This window comes from Zalophus californianus, chromosome 4 (genome assembly GCF_009762305.2).
Source record: "Zalophus californianus isolate mZalCal1 chromosome 4, mZalCal1.pri.v2, whole genome shotgun sequence".
Taxonomy (NCBI): Eukaryota; Metazoa; Chordata; class Mammalia; order Carnivora; family Otariidae; genus Zalophus; species Zalophus californianus.
This window is the reverse complement of record NC_045598.1, coordinates 138,110,853-138,130,762: the sequence shown is the minus strand read 5'-3', so window position 1 is coordinate 138,130,762 and position 19,910 is coordinate 138,110,853. Positions and strand designations below refer to the sequence as shown.

At 40.7% G+C, this 19,910-nt stretch overlaps 1 protein-coding gene and 1 long non-coding RNA gene across 4 annotated transcripts in view; one reads left to right on the top strand and one right to left on the bottom strand.

Annotated features, from left to right (window-relative positions):
• Positions 1-8,828, bottom strand: part of ZBTB10 (zinc finger and BTB domain containing 10) — a 32,685-nt gene extending 23,857 nt beyond the window's left edge. The window contains exon 1 of one of the 2 annotated variants that reach the window (XM_027607479.2): positions 8,730-8,828. In XM_027607479.2, the coding sequence (XP_027463280.1) occupies positions 8,730-8,828 (99 nt within the window). Of the gene's footprint in view, positions 1-6,820; positions 7,892-8,729 lie in introns of those variants that run through there. The other variant, XM_027607474.2, reaches the window with a different exon arrangement.
• Positions 8,829-9,021: 193 nt separating this feature from the next.
• The window catches only part of LOC113930290, a 71,522-nt gene continuing 60,633 nt past the window's right edge, over positions 9,022-19,910 (top strand). For both annotated transcript variants that reach the window (XR_003522508.2, XR_003522507.2), the window contains exons 1-2: positions 9,022-9,158; positions 10,714-10,823. This is a non-coding gene — a long non-coding RNA (uncharacterized LOC113930290). The remainder of the gene's footprint in view (positions 9,159-10,713; positions 10,824-19,910) is intronic.

Sequence of the window (19,910 nt, the reverse complement as noted above, 5' to 3'; positions counted from 1 at the left end):
TAAATGCCCACTGAGTACACGGATAACAGGAGTTCACTGATATGTAAAATCTACTGTTGAAAAGTATTTCTAGAATACTTTTCAGATGCTGGGAAACTTTTCTGTTCCTTTTCCCAAAATGGAAAACATAATTTAGCCCAGACAACAGTCTAAAATGGCTAAACAAGATTTTAAGAAAATGGACATTCAGGGCGCCTGGGTGGCTCAGTTGGTTAAGCAACTGCCTTCGGCTCAGGTCATGATCCTGGAGTCCCGGGATTGAGTCCCAAGCCCTGCTCAGCAGGGAGTCTGCTTCTGCCTCTGACCCTCCTCCCTTCTCATGCTCTCTGTCTCTCATTCTCTCTCTTGCAAATAAAATAAAAAAAAAAAAAAAGAAAATGGACATTCAGGGGTGGCTCAGTGGGTTAAGCATCTGCCTTCAGCTCAGGTCATGATCCCAGGGTCCTGGGACTGAGTCCCGCATTGGGCTTCCTGCTCAGTGGGGAGCCTGCTTCACCCTCTGCTTGTATGTGCACACACTCTCTCTGACAAATAAAATCTTTAAAAAATTAAAAAAAAGGACATTCAGACTTCAAAAAAAAAATCAGACAATTTGTTACATCAAAGATTCTGTAAATGTGAAAAGTTCTCAAGTTTCTTATTTGTGAAGATGCCCGTAAGTAAAATTTTAATTTTAGATCTGTAAGAGACCTTAGAATTAACTCTTCTAAAATTAAGAAAATATAGGGGGCGCCTGGGTGGCTCAGTCGTTTAGCATCTGCCTTCAGCTCAGGTCATGATCCCTGGGTCCTGGGATAGAGCCCCATGTCAGGCTCCATGCTCCACCGGAAGCCTACTTCTCCCTCTCCCACTCCCATTCCCCCTGCCTATGTTCCCTCGCTGTGTCTCTGTCAAATAAGTAAATAAAATCTTTAAAAAAAAGAATAAAAAATAAAATTAAGAAAATATAAAAAAGAAAATTCATCTTTGCCTTTACTTCCAGAGAATCTAAAAAAATAAATATTTTACTCACAGAGGAAAAAGCTGCTAAAAGTTTGAAAAATCCTGACTTCACTCAATTATGTAATAAGCATAAAGTGAATGCCTACTTTAGACAAGTTCTACAACGGGGGACCCAAAATGAGTAAGTACAGCTCCCAACTTGAAGATCACTGGTGGGCAAGACTCTTAAGGTACTAAAGAGTGTAACAAAGGTGTTAGGGGAGCAGAGAGGAGGTCTATCTAGTCCAGTTATTTTTGGTGGTGATGGGTGCGGGGGGAATGCTTTTTGGAAGAAAGACCTGAGCAGAGCCTCAGAGGATGAAAAAATGGGATGGAATGGATGAGCATTCCAAGTAAATAAACAGCATTAAAAAGAAAACAAGATGGGTCTTAAGAGCATCCTAACAATTCCAGATTTATGAAAGAACTTCAAGGTGATCCCCCCAGAAGCCCAAGAAATGCAAATATGCACTTATGAACATTTCTAGAGGCAAGTGTCTATAGCTTCCATCAGTTATCGAGAGATTCAAATCCCCCCCCCCAACAAGATTAAAAATCACTGTTGATAGGTGCCTTAGAGAGCTTTAAAAGCAGTGATCTGACTGGATTAGAAGATAAAAGAGACAGTTGTGACAGCAAAGTAGGGAATATCAGCAAACATTTAATAGATACACTGTGACCCCAAGGAAGGTACTTTTAATAGTGCAACATACTTGCAAGAAACCAGGACCTTAACTAACCTAAGATGGAAAATGTTAATGGGGGGAGGGGTGATGAGTCAGAACGTGGAAAAATATCTGGAAGATAAAAATTAACAGAATGTGAGTGATCAACTAGATGTTGTGGGGGTGTTGTAGGATCAGTCTTCTGTACTCTAGCTTGGGGGGCTTGATAATGCCACCAACTGGGCAGAGAACCCAAGACCACCACACAATCTCCCCCACCCTTATGAAAGGAGAGTTGGAGAGAACTTCAATTGCAAACAGCTGAGTTCATGTGTAATCAATCCGCAAAGGATAAGAAAATACTATTTAGCTAAAAAAATCAACAATTAGTATTCACTTTCCCTACCCAGAATTATAATCCTTTCAATAAATGGATTAGCAGAAAAAAGGCATTTCCAATACAAAACATCAAAGTGTAAACTGAAAGCATTAAAAACAATAATCTTGGGGCGCCTGGGTGGCTCAATCAGTTAAGTGTCTGCCTTCAGCTCAGGTCATGGTCCTGGGTTCCTGGGATAGAGCCCCCACATTGGGTTCCCTGCCTGCGGGGAGCCTGCTTCTCCCTCTCCTCCCAACTCGTACTCTCTCAAATTAAAAAAATAAAATCTAAAAAAAAAAAAAAACTTTACTACTTTTGTTGCAGGAGCCCACTGGAACACTATATTTAAAGAAAAAACATTCCACTTCCAAATCCAAATTTTTGAAGAAAATGGAAATTCTAATTCTATAGGTCAGTAGTAGAAATCTTCAGGTGATTTTAACCTCCAGCCAATTTTAGGTACCAAAGATATGCTTTATTACCAGCTGTCTTCTCAAAACACACACACTACCCAGGTGTCTCTGAACGGCAACATATTTCTTCATGATCCTCACATTTTAAAACTGCTAAAGAGTTTGCCCATTTGTTAACAGAATAAAATACAATCATTTTAGCATGACAAAAGACCCTCCATAGCCCATTATCTATTCAAACTTGATTTTTCATCCTGTTAGCAACCAAATTATCCACTTCTCAGACACATCAATTTTATTTTCTTAATGCTGCTTCCAATTGCAGTGCGTGGAATGCCCTCCCCTCCCCGTTCAACACCTATTCATTTAACACAATGGCGATCAAGAGCCAATTATACAAGCTTCTCCTAACTTTCACAAGTAGAATTGATGACTCCCTTTAAGTGTTTTCACTGTAACCTGAACATATTTCTAACATGGTACCTATCATTTTATTATGTCTGCCTCTTCTTACTAGACTACAAGTTCCTTGAGGGCAGAAAATGTCTGATTTATAAGTTTTATCTCCAGTGCTCTGGATCTACCTAATGTAAGTTTATAAAGAGGAAGAAGCCAATCCTAGATACACTGTATAAAGACACTACTAAAAAGTCAAAAACACAAGGGAAATGAACCAGCTTAATAAATCAAACATAATGTTAGAACCTATATATTATACAAAATGTTTATTTAATGGTCCAGAGGTTGGTTGTTTATTTACATAGGCTCCACACCCAGCATGGAGTCTTGAACTCACAACCCTGAGATCAAGAGCCTGACGCTTAACCTACTGAGCCTCCCAGGTACCCCTATCTTTAATACTTCTTAGGGAAAGGGTTTTCAGACTATCTTCCCAAATTGTTAAAAACAAAAAACCTTTAAGCCTTATCTTTGTCAAATGCAAAGAAGGCTTGTAGACCATCTCACTTTTGCTTTAGTTATGACCTCAACATAGTCTCATTGGTAATGTCAATCAGATCACTGACCTAAGTTCAATATTTACTTTCTATAAAGATTAATGAAAATTATAGTAATACATTTGACTGTATGTTTTAGACTTAGTAAACTGGAGAGAGTTAAGTAAACTGGAAAAGAGTTGACAGAATGTGTGATTTAGGCTAAGAAAATTTCACAATTGGGTAGAAAGTGATCTGAACCACGATACAGCAGTAACCACTATTATTAAAGCAATTTTAAAGTCCTCTGGGCCAAATGGTCAAATCCTGTATAAGCTAATCATTGAACTTTCTTTGATGAAGACAATTACTCAAAATAAAAACTGTATGTTGCCTCTTACATCCTTATAGAGAATATAGGAAACTGTATGTTGCCCCTTACATCCTTAGAAAGAATATAGGGATCTTTCTGAAACAGAAGGCTCAGAACAGATTCTGAGCGCATATTTTGACTCTCCCATGAACAATCTTAACCAACACCCAATTAGCAGAACAGCAAGCTTTTTAGGAATGTGTTATAATTCTTTGGTCACCACAATTTAATGAAAAGGAACTTTTCTTACTTTCAGAAAGCACAGAAAGAAAAGTAACACTTAGTGATTTGGCCAACCTCCTCTCAAAAAAACATCCCTCGTTTAAAAAAAAGCGGGGAGGAGTTGAGGGGAATAAAGGGTGTGAACTACCCTTAGCCTCAAAGTGAATTCCTGCCTGAAGAACTACAGAACTCTCATTTCATCATTTTTAAGACAGGATAAAGCTAATCAAGATATTCTTATGAAGCGGTGAAAAAATTTGCATGTATGAGAAAGTCTCAATGTTAGTCTCTGAAGGTATAAAAAGGAAAACTGGTTTATTCTCTAGAATCAGGATTGATCCCAAGAGATAAAGTGGTTTCCCAACTGTCAAAATTGGTTAACAACTGAGACACGAGGTACCAGGCTACCAAAAACAACTTATTATTGGTGATAAATATACACAATGATAATAAATAATGGCTAGCATTTGCTAAGTGATTACGTGCTGGCACATATACTTTGCATACACAAGGGAACTAGAAGTTAAACTCCTTTGCCTGCCAAGAAAAGTAGAGGATTAGGATTCAGGTGCCCCTAACCTTAAGCCCAAGAATGCTCTTACAGATTGTGTTATACTGCCTCCTACCGGTAGTCAAAGGCTACAGGGCAAAGAAAAAAACTGAATTCTACCCATATGAATCAGTTCTTGAAAAGGTCACTGATATCAACAAGACAAAGATATGTTGGTGGTACCTGGGGTCAACAGCAAGGTTAACATCCCAAACTAACGTTGCAACAAATATAGAGAAGTTAGATCAATTCAGAGTGGAAACATCCAAAATCCAATCAAGGAAACCAATATATATCCTTAGACACACAACTTATTAAATTTTATTGTCCTCAGCCTAATGAAAGAGTGTCCTAAGAGAAAGATGGTGTGCACATTATGTCTTAAAAAGGGGACTCTTGTAGTGGGCAAAGGGAAAAGGAGGGGTAATTGAAGAGATCAAGTTTAGAAAAGGTTTTACCTAGGGAATGAATTCCCTGATCCAGATAATGCCTAGGCGAGGAGGATACACCACACTAACTAGTCTCTATCATAAGGTTATCCGACTAATTCCCCTTCCCCTGATTTCAGGTTCACTAAGCAGCTAATTATATTTTGCATTCCCCCTCAGATTTGCCTACAGGGACAGACTATGCTGATAAGAGTAACTGGTCCACTGTATATTAAAAATATTCCTTGTAATTGTCTTTTTAGAATTTTCTAAATAACCAACCTACCATTATTTGGAAAAGTACACTTTCATTTTCACAAGTCCCCCACCTCCATCATCTTACAACATTATTACTTAACTCTTTAAAGCCCCCGACTCTGCATCGATAAAATAAAGATTACTTTGCAGAGTAAGGTAAAGTGTGCTTGGCATACAGAACACAAGTAAATGTTAGTTATATTTCACTCCATTACCCAAGGTCACAAAGCTAGTAATTGTAGAAAGATTTACTCCAAAACCCATTCGTGTTCTTTTACAACATTCCCTACAGGCTCTAGTCTCAGTTGTCATCAAGGACTAAGACTTAGAACTATTTACTTAACCTTTTGGGACTGTACATCTTTAAGAGACCTTCCTTGTAGGGCTTAGGCAACTCAAATTTGTGCAAAAACTATTACCATTTTCCACTGGGAAAAATAACCCTATGCTTTAAAGTTAACTTCTGAGAAACTACTGTGCTATGGGGTTATTGGATAGCACCTAATTAACTCCAGTGTAAGTGTTTTGAACAGCGAGATCACTCCAATAAACACAGAGGGACTAATATCCAAAAGCTGACTTTCTAAAATCAGTGACTGGCTACCAAAACAAAAGAATGAATTCCATCTTCCACACAGGTTGTCTGAAAGACTTAAAACAAGAACTGCTCAACATCATCTCTTTTGGCTTGAAAAAGGATCACCAAAATGGTAAGCCTACTATCTTTAAACTGGAAATATTAAAACAAGAAATAACTGAAGTATAGCTTACCTGTTTTGTAACTAAAGACTTATGTTTTCAAGGACTTTAGTAAATATATTCTCTACCAGCCTACTACCTGATAGAAATAACATCACAGACAACATCCTTAATATGCAAAGTTTAAAGTAAACTGCATTTACAAGGAACTTTTTAAAAAAGGGAGGACTATAGAAAATCTCAGCGCAAGAATCTGGGTAGAAGGAAACAAGTAAAAACTCCAGTAGTTTACCAAAGCATGCCTTTGGTAAGAGAAAGTTCAACAGAAAGTTCAAGGAAGATGAATTTAGTAAAATAATTCCCAAGGAGTGTTATCCAAATAGCTTCCTCTACATTTACATACTGCTATCATATTTCACATTATCCTGACCTGATAATAAAGAAATTTTCTCAGCTGAATGTTTTCCTGAAAGGGTTAGCGTCAAAGGTTAAGGGAATTCTTTAATTCATTCTTCAAAGAGTCGCCAGATTTGACTTCCATCAGCATGCTGGAAAGACCGAAACGTAAGGCAGCTTTTCTAAAAATCACAGCTAGTAAGATTTTTGACCGTAAAGTCCACTTTTTAGGGCTTAAAACCTTCAACCTCGCTTTCTTAGACTTTTTAAAAAATCTGATGGGCAAAAAAAGGAATCATTAAAAATAAATTCAGCGCTACGATTAGAAAATTGTCATTCCATCCCCCACCCCCCAACACAGATTAACTTTTGAAAACTCGTTCTCAGGCTTTCTAAACCCCCACGTATCAGCTCCCTGCAATTCCACAACTGGAACGATGCCTTCACCCAAGAAAAGTGTTTTTTGCCTGATAAATCTTTCCCTAAAAGATCCGAAAAAGTAGGAGCAGGATATACTGTACCTGGGCGTTGGCTTCGTGGAGTTTGTGCTCATTAGAGACGTGGTGTCTCAGAAGAAGGGTTTTCTTGTAGTTTCGGGTCCCTCGCGAAAGCTCATCGTGCCCCACTTGAGGAAGGTCCCCGCTTCCCCCGTCCTCTGGGGTCTTTTGGCACCAGCCGCAGGACATAAGGCCAGTATCCTTGGAATACCGCAGCCAGGGAAAATCTTTGAGCCAAGAGGTCTGGAAGGAGCACTGTAGCTTCTGCATTAGGGACTTGGGCCGCGCGAGCGGGAAGTGCTGGACAGTCTCTCCTTCGCCAGCTCCCACACCGCTGCCCTCCACTTCGTCCCCGCCATCGCCGCCCGACCGCCTGCTGCTGCTGCAGCTGCCGCCTTCCGCCCCGCTGCCGTCGCCCAGGCTCGCCCCCTCCTCCTCGTCCTCGGTGCTGTCGCTCAGGGACGCGCCGTCCTGCATCAACTCCTTCCCCTCCAGCGCGTCCAGCTCCAGATCCACAGCCGCTGGCCCTCGCCCATTGAAATGCCTCAGGGGCCACGCCGAGGTCTCGGGGCGGCCGCGGCTACTGCCATTGTTGCCGAGACCCCCGCCGCCGCCGCCTCCTCGGAAGGCCAGAGTCCGACGGTTCCTTTCCGCTAGCAGGGGGCCCCCCGCGCCACCGCCGCCCAGCGAGGTGGGGCCGCCCGCGTCTTGGGGGAGCAGCAACTCCTTGGTTTCCTCGGCGGCGGCGGCCGCCCCAGCGGAGGCCTCCAGGTCTTGGGGCTCCAGGCCCTCCAATTCCACTTCCTCGTCGGCCCCCCGCCCATTGAGCTGCTGAGGCGCTAGCGGCTGGGGCTGTCTTGGCTGGGGCTGCTGAGGCCAAGCCGAGGCCTCCCCGCCAGCGTTATTGTTCGTGGAGCTGCCGCCGCCGCCGCCGCCGCCACTGGCGGTGACCAACCCGCCTCCTCGGAACGCCAGCGTCCTGCGGTTCATTTCACTGAACGACATGGCGCGCGCCGCCGCCGCCGCCCGGTGCCCCGGCTCGCGCCCGGCCTCGGGCCGCGTCCCGCGCGCTCCCCGCCGCTCCCCCTCGGCTTCGCCCCCGCCCCCACCCCCGGCGTTCCGGTCTCGCGGGGCTCGGCCTCGCCCTCCCGCCCGGCCGCCGGCTCGCGCTCGCTCCCGGAGCTGCCTCACGCGTCCACCGCCGCCCGCCGGGCCGCCGCCTCCGGCCGCCTCCTCGTCCTCCACCCCCGCCCCGCTGTGCTCCGGGCAGCGTCCCGCGCGGAGAAGGGGGCGGGCGGCGGAGAGGTGAGCAGCGAGCCGAGGGCGCGTGGGGCCTTCGAAGTTGAGAGGCGGAGTGCGGGGAGACCCTCCGCTGCCCCCTCTTTAAAGCCGCGCGCACACACCGACCCTCCAAACAGATATCCTTCCTCCGGTGCGCCGAGGAGTCCCGACGCCGCCGCCGGCTTCCCAGGCGCTGAGGGCGAGAGGCACGTTAAACTGCTGGGCTCCGCCACATAACGAACCGACAATAAAGCCGGCGGAGCGTTTCCGTCCGACCAGGCCCTGGCGGAGGTCGAATGGCAAATGAACAACGGACCGTGCGCCCACAATGCACCGGGGTAGCAGTAACCGCTGGAGGGGGAAAGGGTGGGGGCCGGGCTGGGGGAGGGGGGCTGGGCTTGGGGCTGGGCTGGGGTGGGGTGGGGGCGCCAGGGGACCGGGAAAGGGGCTGGGCCGCGCCTCCGGCCTGGGGGCGGGGGTGCGGCTGGGGGGGAAGGAAGTCGGCCGAGGGGCGGGGGACAAAAGGCCGAGCTGCTGGCTGGGGGTCTCGGGGAGGGGGCGGGCGTGTGCGGCCGGGGCCGGGCTACGCGGAGGACAAACAGCTGGCGAGTGTCAGGGTCTGGCCGCCTCCCCGCTGCCCGCACGCACCTACCCGCGCCCGGGACGCACATTTTCCTTCTCTCGCCACGAGTTCACCTGGGACTTTGGAAATAACTGTGCGGTGGGGGCTGCTGCGCTCCAGCCTTGTCATTTGCTAGGGGTGGGTGGCGGTGCCCAAGGAAGTGAACTTATTTTGTTCCTTCACAAAGACTGGACCAGGCGGTGCCTTTCACACAAGGAGGTTACAACCACCGACACCTCCTCGTCTGCAGCATTGTGTGTGCGACGCAGCACCTCAGGCCCAAGGCAATAATCATTTCACAGAAAATGCACCGCCCCGAGTGTCTTATTGCTGTGATGAAATGGAAATTTAAATAAAAGGTCGAACACGTGCGTTCACTGGGAAGTATTGACATGGGTGTTACATCACCACCAGCCAATCAGATAACTCCAGTCGTGTTTATACTTCTACAACCACCTTGTGAGTATTACAGTATGTCATAACGTTATAAATATTAGGCAGGGTTTTCCCCAGGAGCGGGGAGGAGTCTGCTTATACGGACGTTGTGTGCGACTCCAAGGATTGTGTATCTAAAGGCAAGAATTAGTTATTAAGATTTATTTTTTAATTGTTTACATTGCATATGGAATTTAGAATGATTAGAAGAACAGATTGAGCTAGAAATGAAACTCATAATCTTGGTCGAGTTTTCCAACTTAGAGCCCTTATACTCCTATTCTTGAAATTTTAAATAAACTAATATTTAAAGTGTTTAGACTCGTTTTACTATTTTAAAATGTGAAATAAATCTTATTTTTTATTCAAACCTATTCCAGGTTTAAAAAAGATGTTCTCAAACTATGGTGAGGCTTTTTAACTTTAAAGAAATTTATTAATATTAAAAGTTTAATCACAGGGGCGCCTGGGTGGCTCAGTTGGTTAAGCGACTGCCTTCGACTCAGGTCATGATACTGGAGTCCCGGGATCGAGTCCCGCCTCGGGCTCCCTGCTCGGCAGGGAGTCTGCTTCTCCCTCTGACCATACCCCCTCTCATGTGCTCTCTCTCTCTCATTCTTTCTCTCAAATAAATAAATAAAATCTTTAAAAAAAAGTTTAATCACAAACTAATATGAAATATATTCAAGACAATTACTCTTGAAAAAGGGAAAAAGGGCATTTATATGGCAGGGTACACTTTTTATATTAAATACGTTAGGATGTGCATAGAAAAAATTGGAAATATGCACAAACTCTTTCACTTACAGATTATTGTTAGAGGCTTTAATCGTCTGCATTACGTATTAATGGAAAATTATATATGTTTAATAAAGAGCATGTGTTACAGCTTTTAGGCCCTCTAGTTTTATGGTTCTGTTCTCGAAATTTGTATTTTTAAAATAAGAAAAATATTATAGCTTTGAATATGTAATGTGGAGTATGGACTATGGTATGTTTCTGAAGATTAACTTTAAAAAACAGATTTTCTCAGACATAAAATACCATTAGTATTAGTGTTCTTCAATGGATAAGCACATGCATGCACATCGAGACTCATATATACTGTTGATTGTATTATACAAAGCAACTTCCACTTAAGTCACTATAATTTTAGTGTCTGTAGAAATAAACAGTATTATATATCAAACAAAAAGTATTAGTTGTATCTTATAGACGAAATATGATTTTAATGTAAAGAATGATGCTGATAACCTGCCACAGAAAGGCTTTGGCTTTGAGTTATTTCTCCAGTAATAATCATATTGTCATCTGCCTACCAGTGATCAACAGCTTGAAATTCTGATAAAGATCCTCACTTGGTACTGTTTGTGGGGTTTTTTCTTCTTCTTTGTGTCCTGCTTTGTTTTAATTGTTGGGAAATCTAAGACAGTAGAATCATGACACTTACCTAATTTGTACCTTGGAGAAGAAAGGATTCTGCCTGCTTGGGCACATATAATATCTGCTTCCATGTAATATATAGAAGAATGTTATAATAATACTGTACTTTGTCCTTAACGCATTTTTTCAATTCCAGGTACTTTGCAAATAAAGGCATTATTTATTGTATTTTAACCACCACTGCCACCCCCATAAAAAGAGAGAAGAATTACTGAAGTTAATTGCTTATCTAGGATTAAGGTAATGGTAAGTGAAAATGGACTTAATTTTTATTTCAACTTTACAAATTGTTTTCGTTCCCAAACTGTTAAATGCGTATCTTTGCTTCTTGTCATCTTATATGTCTAGTACCTAATAGGCATTATGTGAGTTTATGCTAGTAGTATTATTTTTGCTTTCTGGTAGCACCAGAGTCACCAGAAGTGTTTGAATCCCTAATGGTGTGAATTGTGTCAGGACTGTGTTTTCCTCAGACATATATCTTACCTTATATTTTGTAAAATTCACCTTGTTTTCTGTCTGGAATTATATTTAAACATGGATTAATTAGGAATGAATACTAGATTCAAATGGTACAAATAAATGACTTAAATCTAGGACTACTGAACTTCCAACAACCAAATAGTGTGACTGTGTGGTGTGTGTATTTATATTTTTATCATTTATTGTGTATAAATATATATTCAGTTGTCTTTCTCTGAATCCTAAGGCAGATGGAATCAGAAGCAAAGTAGAAGATAGTACTCACAAATGTCTCAAAACAGCCCTAATAGGGGACTTTGAGTAACAGAAGGGGATCTCCTGTTCTGTAAATGGAGTTTTTAAGAATTCCCCCACCCCTTCCAGTCTCCTGCTAGCAAGCAGGGATCTGTTCTCCCCTAAGCCCCTACATTTGCTGTTGGGGGTTCTACCATATTTAAGGGGATTCCCCCTTATGCTTACCAGGGGAACCCCTCAAGAATGGGGCATTCCCCAACCAATTTATCTCCTAATTTCACTTTAGGCTATGTAAAAGTGCTGTAGGTTACCTTGATACCTTGATACCGGCCCACTAGAACTGCTGTGAGGCAGAGATCCTATACCTTGGTCAGCTGATCTTTGATAGCCAAACGTGACTGTCGTTTACTGCCCTGGTAGGGACACTTTGCCTCTTTAGTTTCTAGGGTCAGTGGCCTATGATTCTGTCTGTGGGATTGACATGTGTCATCCACCAGAATGAAGTACCTGAGAGTGTAACTGTGTGTTATTCACTCTTATAATCCCCTACCCCAATCCCAGCTTGGCACATAGTAGGCAATTAGGAAATGTTTGTTGAATAATTTATCTTTCCTTGCAATGTGTTTTGCTAGGCAACTTTTTCTTCTGTTTCTTCTTTTTTCTTTCCTTACTAAGTAAAAGGCATTATTTTTTAAAGTACTGAACTAATGTTTCCGCTGAATTTACGTTAAAAAAATAATTATATATATACAATGGAATATTATTCTGTACTAAAAAAAGAAGGAAATCTTGCCATTTGCAACAACATGGATAAAACTGGAGGACATTATGGTAAGTGAAATAAGCCAGACACAGAAGGAAAAATACTGCATGATACTACTTTTATGAGGTATTCAGTCAAACTCCTAGAAGCAGAAAAGTGGAGTAATGGTTGCCAGGCGTTGGGGTGGGGGAGGAAATGAGAGGTGTTAGTCAAAGGGTACAAAGTTTCAGCTATGCAAGGTGAATAGTCTTAGACATCTAATGTATAGCATCGTGCCTATATTTAACAATACTGTACTGTATAAAATTCTGCTAAGAACATAGGTCTTAAGTGTCCTTCACAAAAAAGTAATAACAAAGTGGGCGGTAGAAAACTTTTTTTTTTTAATTTATTTATTTGACAGAGAGAGACACAGCGAGAGAGGGAACACAAGCAGGGGGAGTGGGAGAGGGAGAAGCAGGCTTCCCGTGGAGCAGGGAGCCCGATGCGGGGCTCAATTCCAGGACCCTGGGATCGTGACCTGAGCCGAAGGCAGATGCTTAACGACTGAGCCACCCAGGCACCCCAGCAGTAAAAAACTTTTGAAGGTGATGGATATGTTCATAGCATAGATAGTGGTGATGGTTTCACAGCTGTATACTTAATCTCCATATTCATCAAATATAAATAATATTATTAACACCATTTTCTATGTAGCTTACAGTGAATTACAGTTTACACACTGCCTTGTAAGTTAAATCAAGGTAGGTATTATTATCCTCGTTTAACAGATGACGAAACTCAAGTACAAAAGGGTTAACCAACTTGCTTAAGATTATTGGATGAGGCAGAAGTTACATTTGTAAGGTTGAAGACAGTCTCTAGTCTAAGGCATCCTTCCCTACTAAAACACACATGATACACTATATCTGCATAATTATAGGCTACACTCAATTTTAAACTTTTTTCATACTTTAAACATGCTCATAGCAAAAATAAGAAAAAAGATCACTCATTTTTTCTGGTAACAAAACTAACCACTATTGTGTACATCTTTTTCTGTGCCTAGCTAAAGTGGTTTTTTTGTGTTTATGAACTGGATCTTAGCATATTTGTGCTTCTAGTTATTAATATGTTTTAATATGATTAAATATTTTTAGTGTCATTTTAATGGCTATGGATATACCATAATTTATTTAACCGGTCTTCTATTGTTGGATTTATCATTGTTTACATTTTTTTTGGTGATTATAAACAATTCTTTAGTGAATATTCTTGAAACTAAAACTTTGTGTCTATTATTTCTTTTGGATAAATCCTAAAAGGGGAATTTCTTGCAAGAGGAATAAACATTTTCATAAAGTCAGTATCATTTGATTGCCCTCCAGAAATGCTCTCAAAAGTAAAAAGTACCAAAAGAAAATACAATTAGGGAAGTGTTTTTTTTTTTTTTTAAAGATTTTATTTATTTGACAGACACAGCGAGAGGGAACACAAGCAGGGGGAGTGGGAGAGGGAGAAGCAGGCTTCCTGCTGAGCAGGGAGCCCTACATGACTCGGGGCTCGATCCCAGGACCCTGGGATAATGATCTGAGCCCTGAGCCAAAGGCAGACGCTTAAACTGAGCCACCCAGGCGCCCCCAGTTAGGGAAGTATTTTGAATATTGGCCCGTGAAAGACCTAGTTCTAAGGAGAACATATAAACCAGAGCTTTAAAGAAAAAGCTCTGACAGAATTGACTATATAAAATTATAAAACAAAAGTTTTTCTTTTTTAAGATTTTATTTATTTGACAGAGAGAGAGACAGTGAGAGAGGGAACACAAGCAGGGGAGTGGGAGAGGGAGAAGCAGGCTTCCCGCTGAGCAGGGAGCCCGATGCAATGAGGGGCTTGATCCCAGGACCCTGGGATCATGACCTGAGCCAAAGGCAGATGCTTAACGACTGAGCCACCCTGGCACCCCAAAACAAAAGTTTTTAAAACAAAAGTTTTTCAGAGACATAATAGAGGTTGTTTTTTTTTTTAGGTGTTCTAGGAAAAAGAAATCTGGGATATATATGACAAAGGCTTAATATCACTAATATACAAAGAGCTCTTGTAAATCAATAGGTCAAACACATATCTAGTAGAAGGTAAAAATGTGCAAAAGACATAGAAAACTATATAAGAAGGAATACAAATGACTAGTAAACATACTGGAAGGTATGCAGACTTGGCTAGTAATCAGAGCAGTGTGCATAAAAAACACCAGTGGGGGGGGGAAACACCAGTGGATAAATAATTTTTTAATCCATCAGAGGTATAGTAAAGTAAATATAATTGGGAATGTAGAATAACTTATCTGGTAGTCTGTTTGGCTGTATGTATCAAAATAGAAAAAAATATATATCTTTTTACCCAGCAATTTTCCTTTCTAGAAATTTATTCTAGACAGGTATATTAAGATGTTTGTGCAAGGACATTAATTGTAGCACTGTTTATAAGCCTAAAAAACTTGAACTTTTATCAATATGGGGTTATTTACATACATTATGGTACATGCTTATAATGAATTATTGACCAACCATTAAAAAGGTTGATGTGGCATTTTATGAGTCCAGGGCTTAGTGTTGAGTGAAAAAAAGCAATAATTAACATATATAATAGGAATAATTAATTCAGCCATTAATGTTTATTGATAGCAATGGTCCCTAGAATATATACATAACTTCATATGTGGATACTAGCATGGAAAGTAGTTTAAAAGGATAGTCACCAGAATGGGGATGATAATAGTTGAATTTCAGTTTTGAAAAAAATTTGACACATTTTCTGTACTGCTGTATATTGAGAATATAATCTATATTGGGTATATAATCCCAAAAAATCAATAGAGCTATTTTCATTTTGGGAGAAAAAGTTAACTTTGATGAACAATGACATGCTTTTTCCCAGGACTTCTGGGAAGGAGTACTATTCATTCTTCTTTTTCCCTGCTCACTGTGAACCCATTTTGCCTTGCCCCTAAAAAATAAACATAAAAGATTTAAAAGCCAAAAACCAGTGTTTCTTTTCTTAGAAAATCCCAATCTCTTTAAAAGCTAAAGTTTCAAAGTCTCAAGTTTACATGCAAATATTCAGAGAAGCATCTATCTCAGTAAACCATACATTCTCGCCCTGCCCTCTAATCCATTCCTACAGTGAAGCCAGTAATCTGTTCAGAATGCAGATCTGATCCTATCACCCCACCCACACTCATGCTTAAAACCCTACAAAGGTCTCAATTATTTTCTGTTGGTCTACATATCAAAACACTTTTCAAAACACTGGCCTGTAGAGTCCAGGGAGGTCTGGCTGACTTTCATACTCTAGCTCCATCTCATGTCTGGTTCCCCCCCCCCCCCCCCCCCCCCCCCCGCTGCTGCTGACACTCCTCCTGAAGCTAGCCTTTTTCTTTCCTTCATGTTTGCTTTGATATCTACCTGCCTGGCCTTTGTACAGGCTGTTTCCAGTCAGAAATGTTTTTCCCTCCTTTCTCCTAATTAATTCACAGTCATCCTTAGATCACTTCCTCAGGGCAGCTTTTCCTAACCACCCACACCCACCAATATTCAAATATCCTGTTGCAGATTTTCCTAGCATTTTTTAATTCTCCTTCACAGTACTTGTCATAATTGCAATTTTTAAACATGTGTAATTATTTGATTATTGCATGCTCCCTCAGTAAACCGAAACTCCATGAGGGCAAGGAGTATTTCTGGCTTTGCTCGATATTGTATTTCCATCATCTAGAAACAGTGACTGTGACATCACAATCAGTAAGGATTGGTCAAATGAATCAATATATGAATGCACAAATTTGCAAACACTAGGTATACCCAATCTTGGACTTCAACAAAAGACTAAAACGTAGATCAGAATAAATTGATCAGAGCAGAATAAACTAGTAGAGCAGAAATACCGTAGGTGTGAAGTGCTGATAATATTTGCATGCTATACAATGTAAGGCATTTCTATAAAGTGTACAGTTGTAGGAAGATTGTTTTGAGGTTTTTAAGAACTAAAGCTAGTGAATAAAAATAATTCCAATTACATCTTCTATACTAGGTTATTAAAAATACACACAAATGAAATGTTGCTTAACTGTGAAGTTATGGTTTTATTTTATTTATTTTATAAAGATTTTATTTATTTATTTATCAGCGAGCACAAACGGAGAGCCTCCAGCAGGCAGAGGGAGAAGCAGGCTCCCCGCTGAGCAAGTATCCCTATGCAGGACTCGATCCAAGGCCCCTGGAATCATGAGCTGAAGGCAGACGCTTAACCAACTGAGCCACTGAGCCGTCCCTGTGAAGTTATGGTTTAGTATCAGGGGTGCTTTGACTGGCTTAGTCAGTAGAGTATGTGACTTGATCTCAGGGTTGTGAGTTCAAGCCCCATGTTGAGTGTGGAGCCTACTTAAAATTTTATTTTATTTTATTTTATTTTTTTTAAGATTTTATTTATTTATTTGAGAGAGAGAGAGAGAAAAACAGTATGAGAGGGGAGAAGGTCAGAGGGAGAAGCAGGCTCCCCGCTGAGCCGGGAGCCTGATGTGGGACTCGATCCCAGGACTCCGGGATCATGACCTGAGCCGAAGGCAGTTGCTTAACCAACTGAGCCACCCAGGCGCCCCTACTTAAAATTTTAAAAAAATTAAAAATTAGGTGAGTAGCGTTTAAAAAATATTTGAAAATTCAGAGTTTAATGATAGCTAACCATTTTGTGATTGCGGTTTCTCTGCGTTTTAATTACTCACAAATAGGAGTTAGCTCACTATTCTCTGAGAAAGATGAAGTAAAAAATAAAATGCCTTCTTCGTATATGTGAGTTGTACAAAAATAGATTATTTTTACAATATGAATTTTTTATATTGGCTGTAAAGAATGAGAACTATGAAGTAGGGGTAGAGGTTTAATATTTATTTATGTATTTATTTATTTATTTATTTATTTGACAGAGAGAGACACAGCGAGAGAGGGAACACAAGCAGGGGGAGCGGGAGAGGGAGAAGCAGGCTTCCCGTGGAGCAGGGACCCCGATGTGGGGCTCGATCCCAGGACCCTGGGATCATGACCTGAGCCGAAGGCAGACGTTTAACGACTGAGCCACCCAGGCGCCCCTTAATATTTATTTTTATCAAAACCTCAGTTACTGGAGTGCCTGAGTGGCTCAGTCGGTTAAGCGCCTGACTTTGTCTCAGACCATGATGCCAGGTGGGATCGAGCCCCAGCTTCTCCCTCTCCCTCTGCCTGCCTCTCTGCCTACTTGTGCTCTTGCTCTATCTCTCTGTCAAATAAATAAATAATCTTAAAAAAAAAAAAAACTCAGTTACTAAAACCACATATACATTATCAATTTTTATAGGAGATCCATCTCAAATATTTAGTTTAAAGATACTGTTTGGTTCACAAATTGATTTTCCTGATAGGTTGATTAACTAGGCTCTGATCAGTAGCCACAGATTTCATGCTAATCCTTCTTTCCTAAGTTTACAAATGCAAACCAGTTACCTTCAGAAGGACCATGTGAGAAAACAGGGAAGGGAGAAAGATGGCCAGGGCCATAAAGGTACAGTGCTATGAAGGAAAGTCCTAAAGCAGGGCTTTCTTTTTTCTTTTTTTTTTTTAAGAATTTATTTTATTTATTTGACAGAGAGAGACACAGTGAGAGAGGGAACATAAGCAGGGGGAGTGGGAGAGGGAGAAGCAGGCTTCCCGTAGAGCAGGGAGCCGGATGCAGGGATGCAGGGCTCAATCCCAGGGTCTGAGCCAAGGTAGCCGCTCAAGGACTGAGCCACCCAGGCTTTCTACACAACTTCATGCAATAATTTCATAGGGGGCTTAAATTCCAAATAAGTTAACTGCCCCTAGAATCTGGAGGTAATGTCAAAGTCAGAAAATACCACACTTTGGGGGCGCCTGGGTGGCTCAGTCAGTTAAGCAGCTGCCTTCTGTTCAGGTCATGATCCCAGAGTTCTGGGATCCAGCCCCAGCGTCAGGCTCCCTGCTTAGTGGGGAGTCTGCTTCTCCCTCTACCTCTGCCCCTCCCCCTGCTTGTGCTCTCGCAAATAAATAAATAAAATCTTAAAAAAGAAAATATCACACTTTGAAACTAAAGCTAATGGAATTCGTATACTTTCAGGTCTAGCCCAGTGCTCTTCAAACTGGGGTATACTCAGCTCTGGAGGTACACCAGGAATTTCTAAGAGATGTGTGAGCAGCACATAGATAGTTTTTAAGAGAATTAGTGGTTAGGTTTTCAACTTCCATACGCCCTGTTTTTCCAAAACTGAGCTGCTAAAAACCCGCCTCACCTTGCCCAATCATCCTTTTTTCCCTTCACCAAAAAGAGGCACACCTTTCACCCACTCCTAATCTTAACTGTGTTAACATTGTCCTAAGATGGAAAAGGGGCACCAGAGACAAGTAAAATGTCCCTAATTACTTGGTAGCTACACTTTTGCAGATGGTTTTCAGCTTTTCCTTTCAATGAAACTGAAGGACTTAACCAAAGTGTCAGTTAATCATTAAAAATAGTTTTCAACAATAGATCACTAAGGATTTTTTGCACATAACTTGGAAGGAGTTTAAAGAATTTTGTGACGTAGCTAAAACAAACTTCTATTCCCATCATTCATAATTTTTCATGAACAAATAGTCTCAGCACGTCTTAAAAAGAAGAAAAAAAGGAATAAAATGTATGACGAACCCTTTCTCAGCCTAGCAAACAAATTCTGACCACATTAATTAGTTGAAGAAACTTAGCTAATTAAGAAATGTATTTTCAATAAATCTTTATATCATGCTTAATATCAATATATTTATGTTGCTTTGACCAAATGTACACTAGTAATTATAATGGTAGCTCATTTCAGGATATTTTTAGGACATATAAGGTCCAGAAATTTTTGAAATTAAATTTCAATTGATAATGGACTTCTGAGTATAAATGTCATATTGTAAAACTCTGGAAGTAGAATGGAAATAAAAAGGAATAATGTAAATTTTTCAACTGTTCATATATTTTTAAATGAATAATGGTGGGTATTAAATAATTATGGTATATAGATTCCATTGGATGGATTTTCTAAGATATTTTATTTTGTATTGTGAATATTATAACATGCCAGAAATGACATTCATTACAACAATTTGAACTTACAATGAAAATATCTCAGATGCTACCCTAAAAATGTATAAAAGGGTACATAGTATTTCAGAATTATTTTGGGGAGGACATTGATCTATTTTTCACCAGTTGATAGTGAAATGAAAAAAAAACTAGAGAAATTTTCATAAAGTTAAATTTGCTCAATTTAAAAGATTATTATATTAAATTATATCCTTTCTCATGGTTTAGACTTAAGATATATTTTGAAATTATGATGTTAATGGACCGTAGCTTTATTTGTAATGTTCTTTTCTTCATTGTTCCCTAAAATGTTTTTAAAAAGTTATTTTTACTAACTCACAAAATTCAAAACCCTGAGAGAACCACTGGTCTAATAGAATGTAAAGAGGAATGTTTATTTTATAAAACAGAATATTCTGAAATTACTGAGGAATGGAGATAGCCAGTTTACTATCTAGGTTAGTGGACATAGCCAACAATCACTTTAAAGACATTTTTTGAGTTTCTGCTATGTACTGAACATCAGGATTTAGTAGATAAATAAGATTGTCCCAACCCCCAAGAAACTCACCTTTCAGTGAGGGAGAGGAATATGTAAATTGATAATTATAATGGTCAAGTATTGATAGAGATATGTAAAATTGCTGTGGAAACATGGAGGATAGAATGACTATTGCTGGTTTTAAAAGTTGAATTGCTAGGGAACATAGATGAAAATAGGA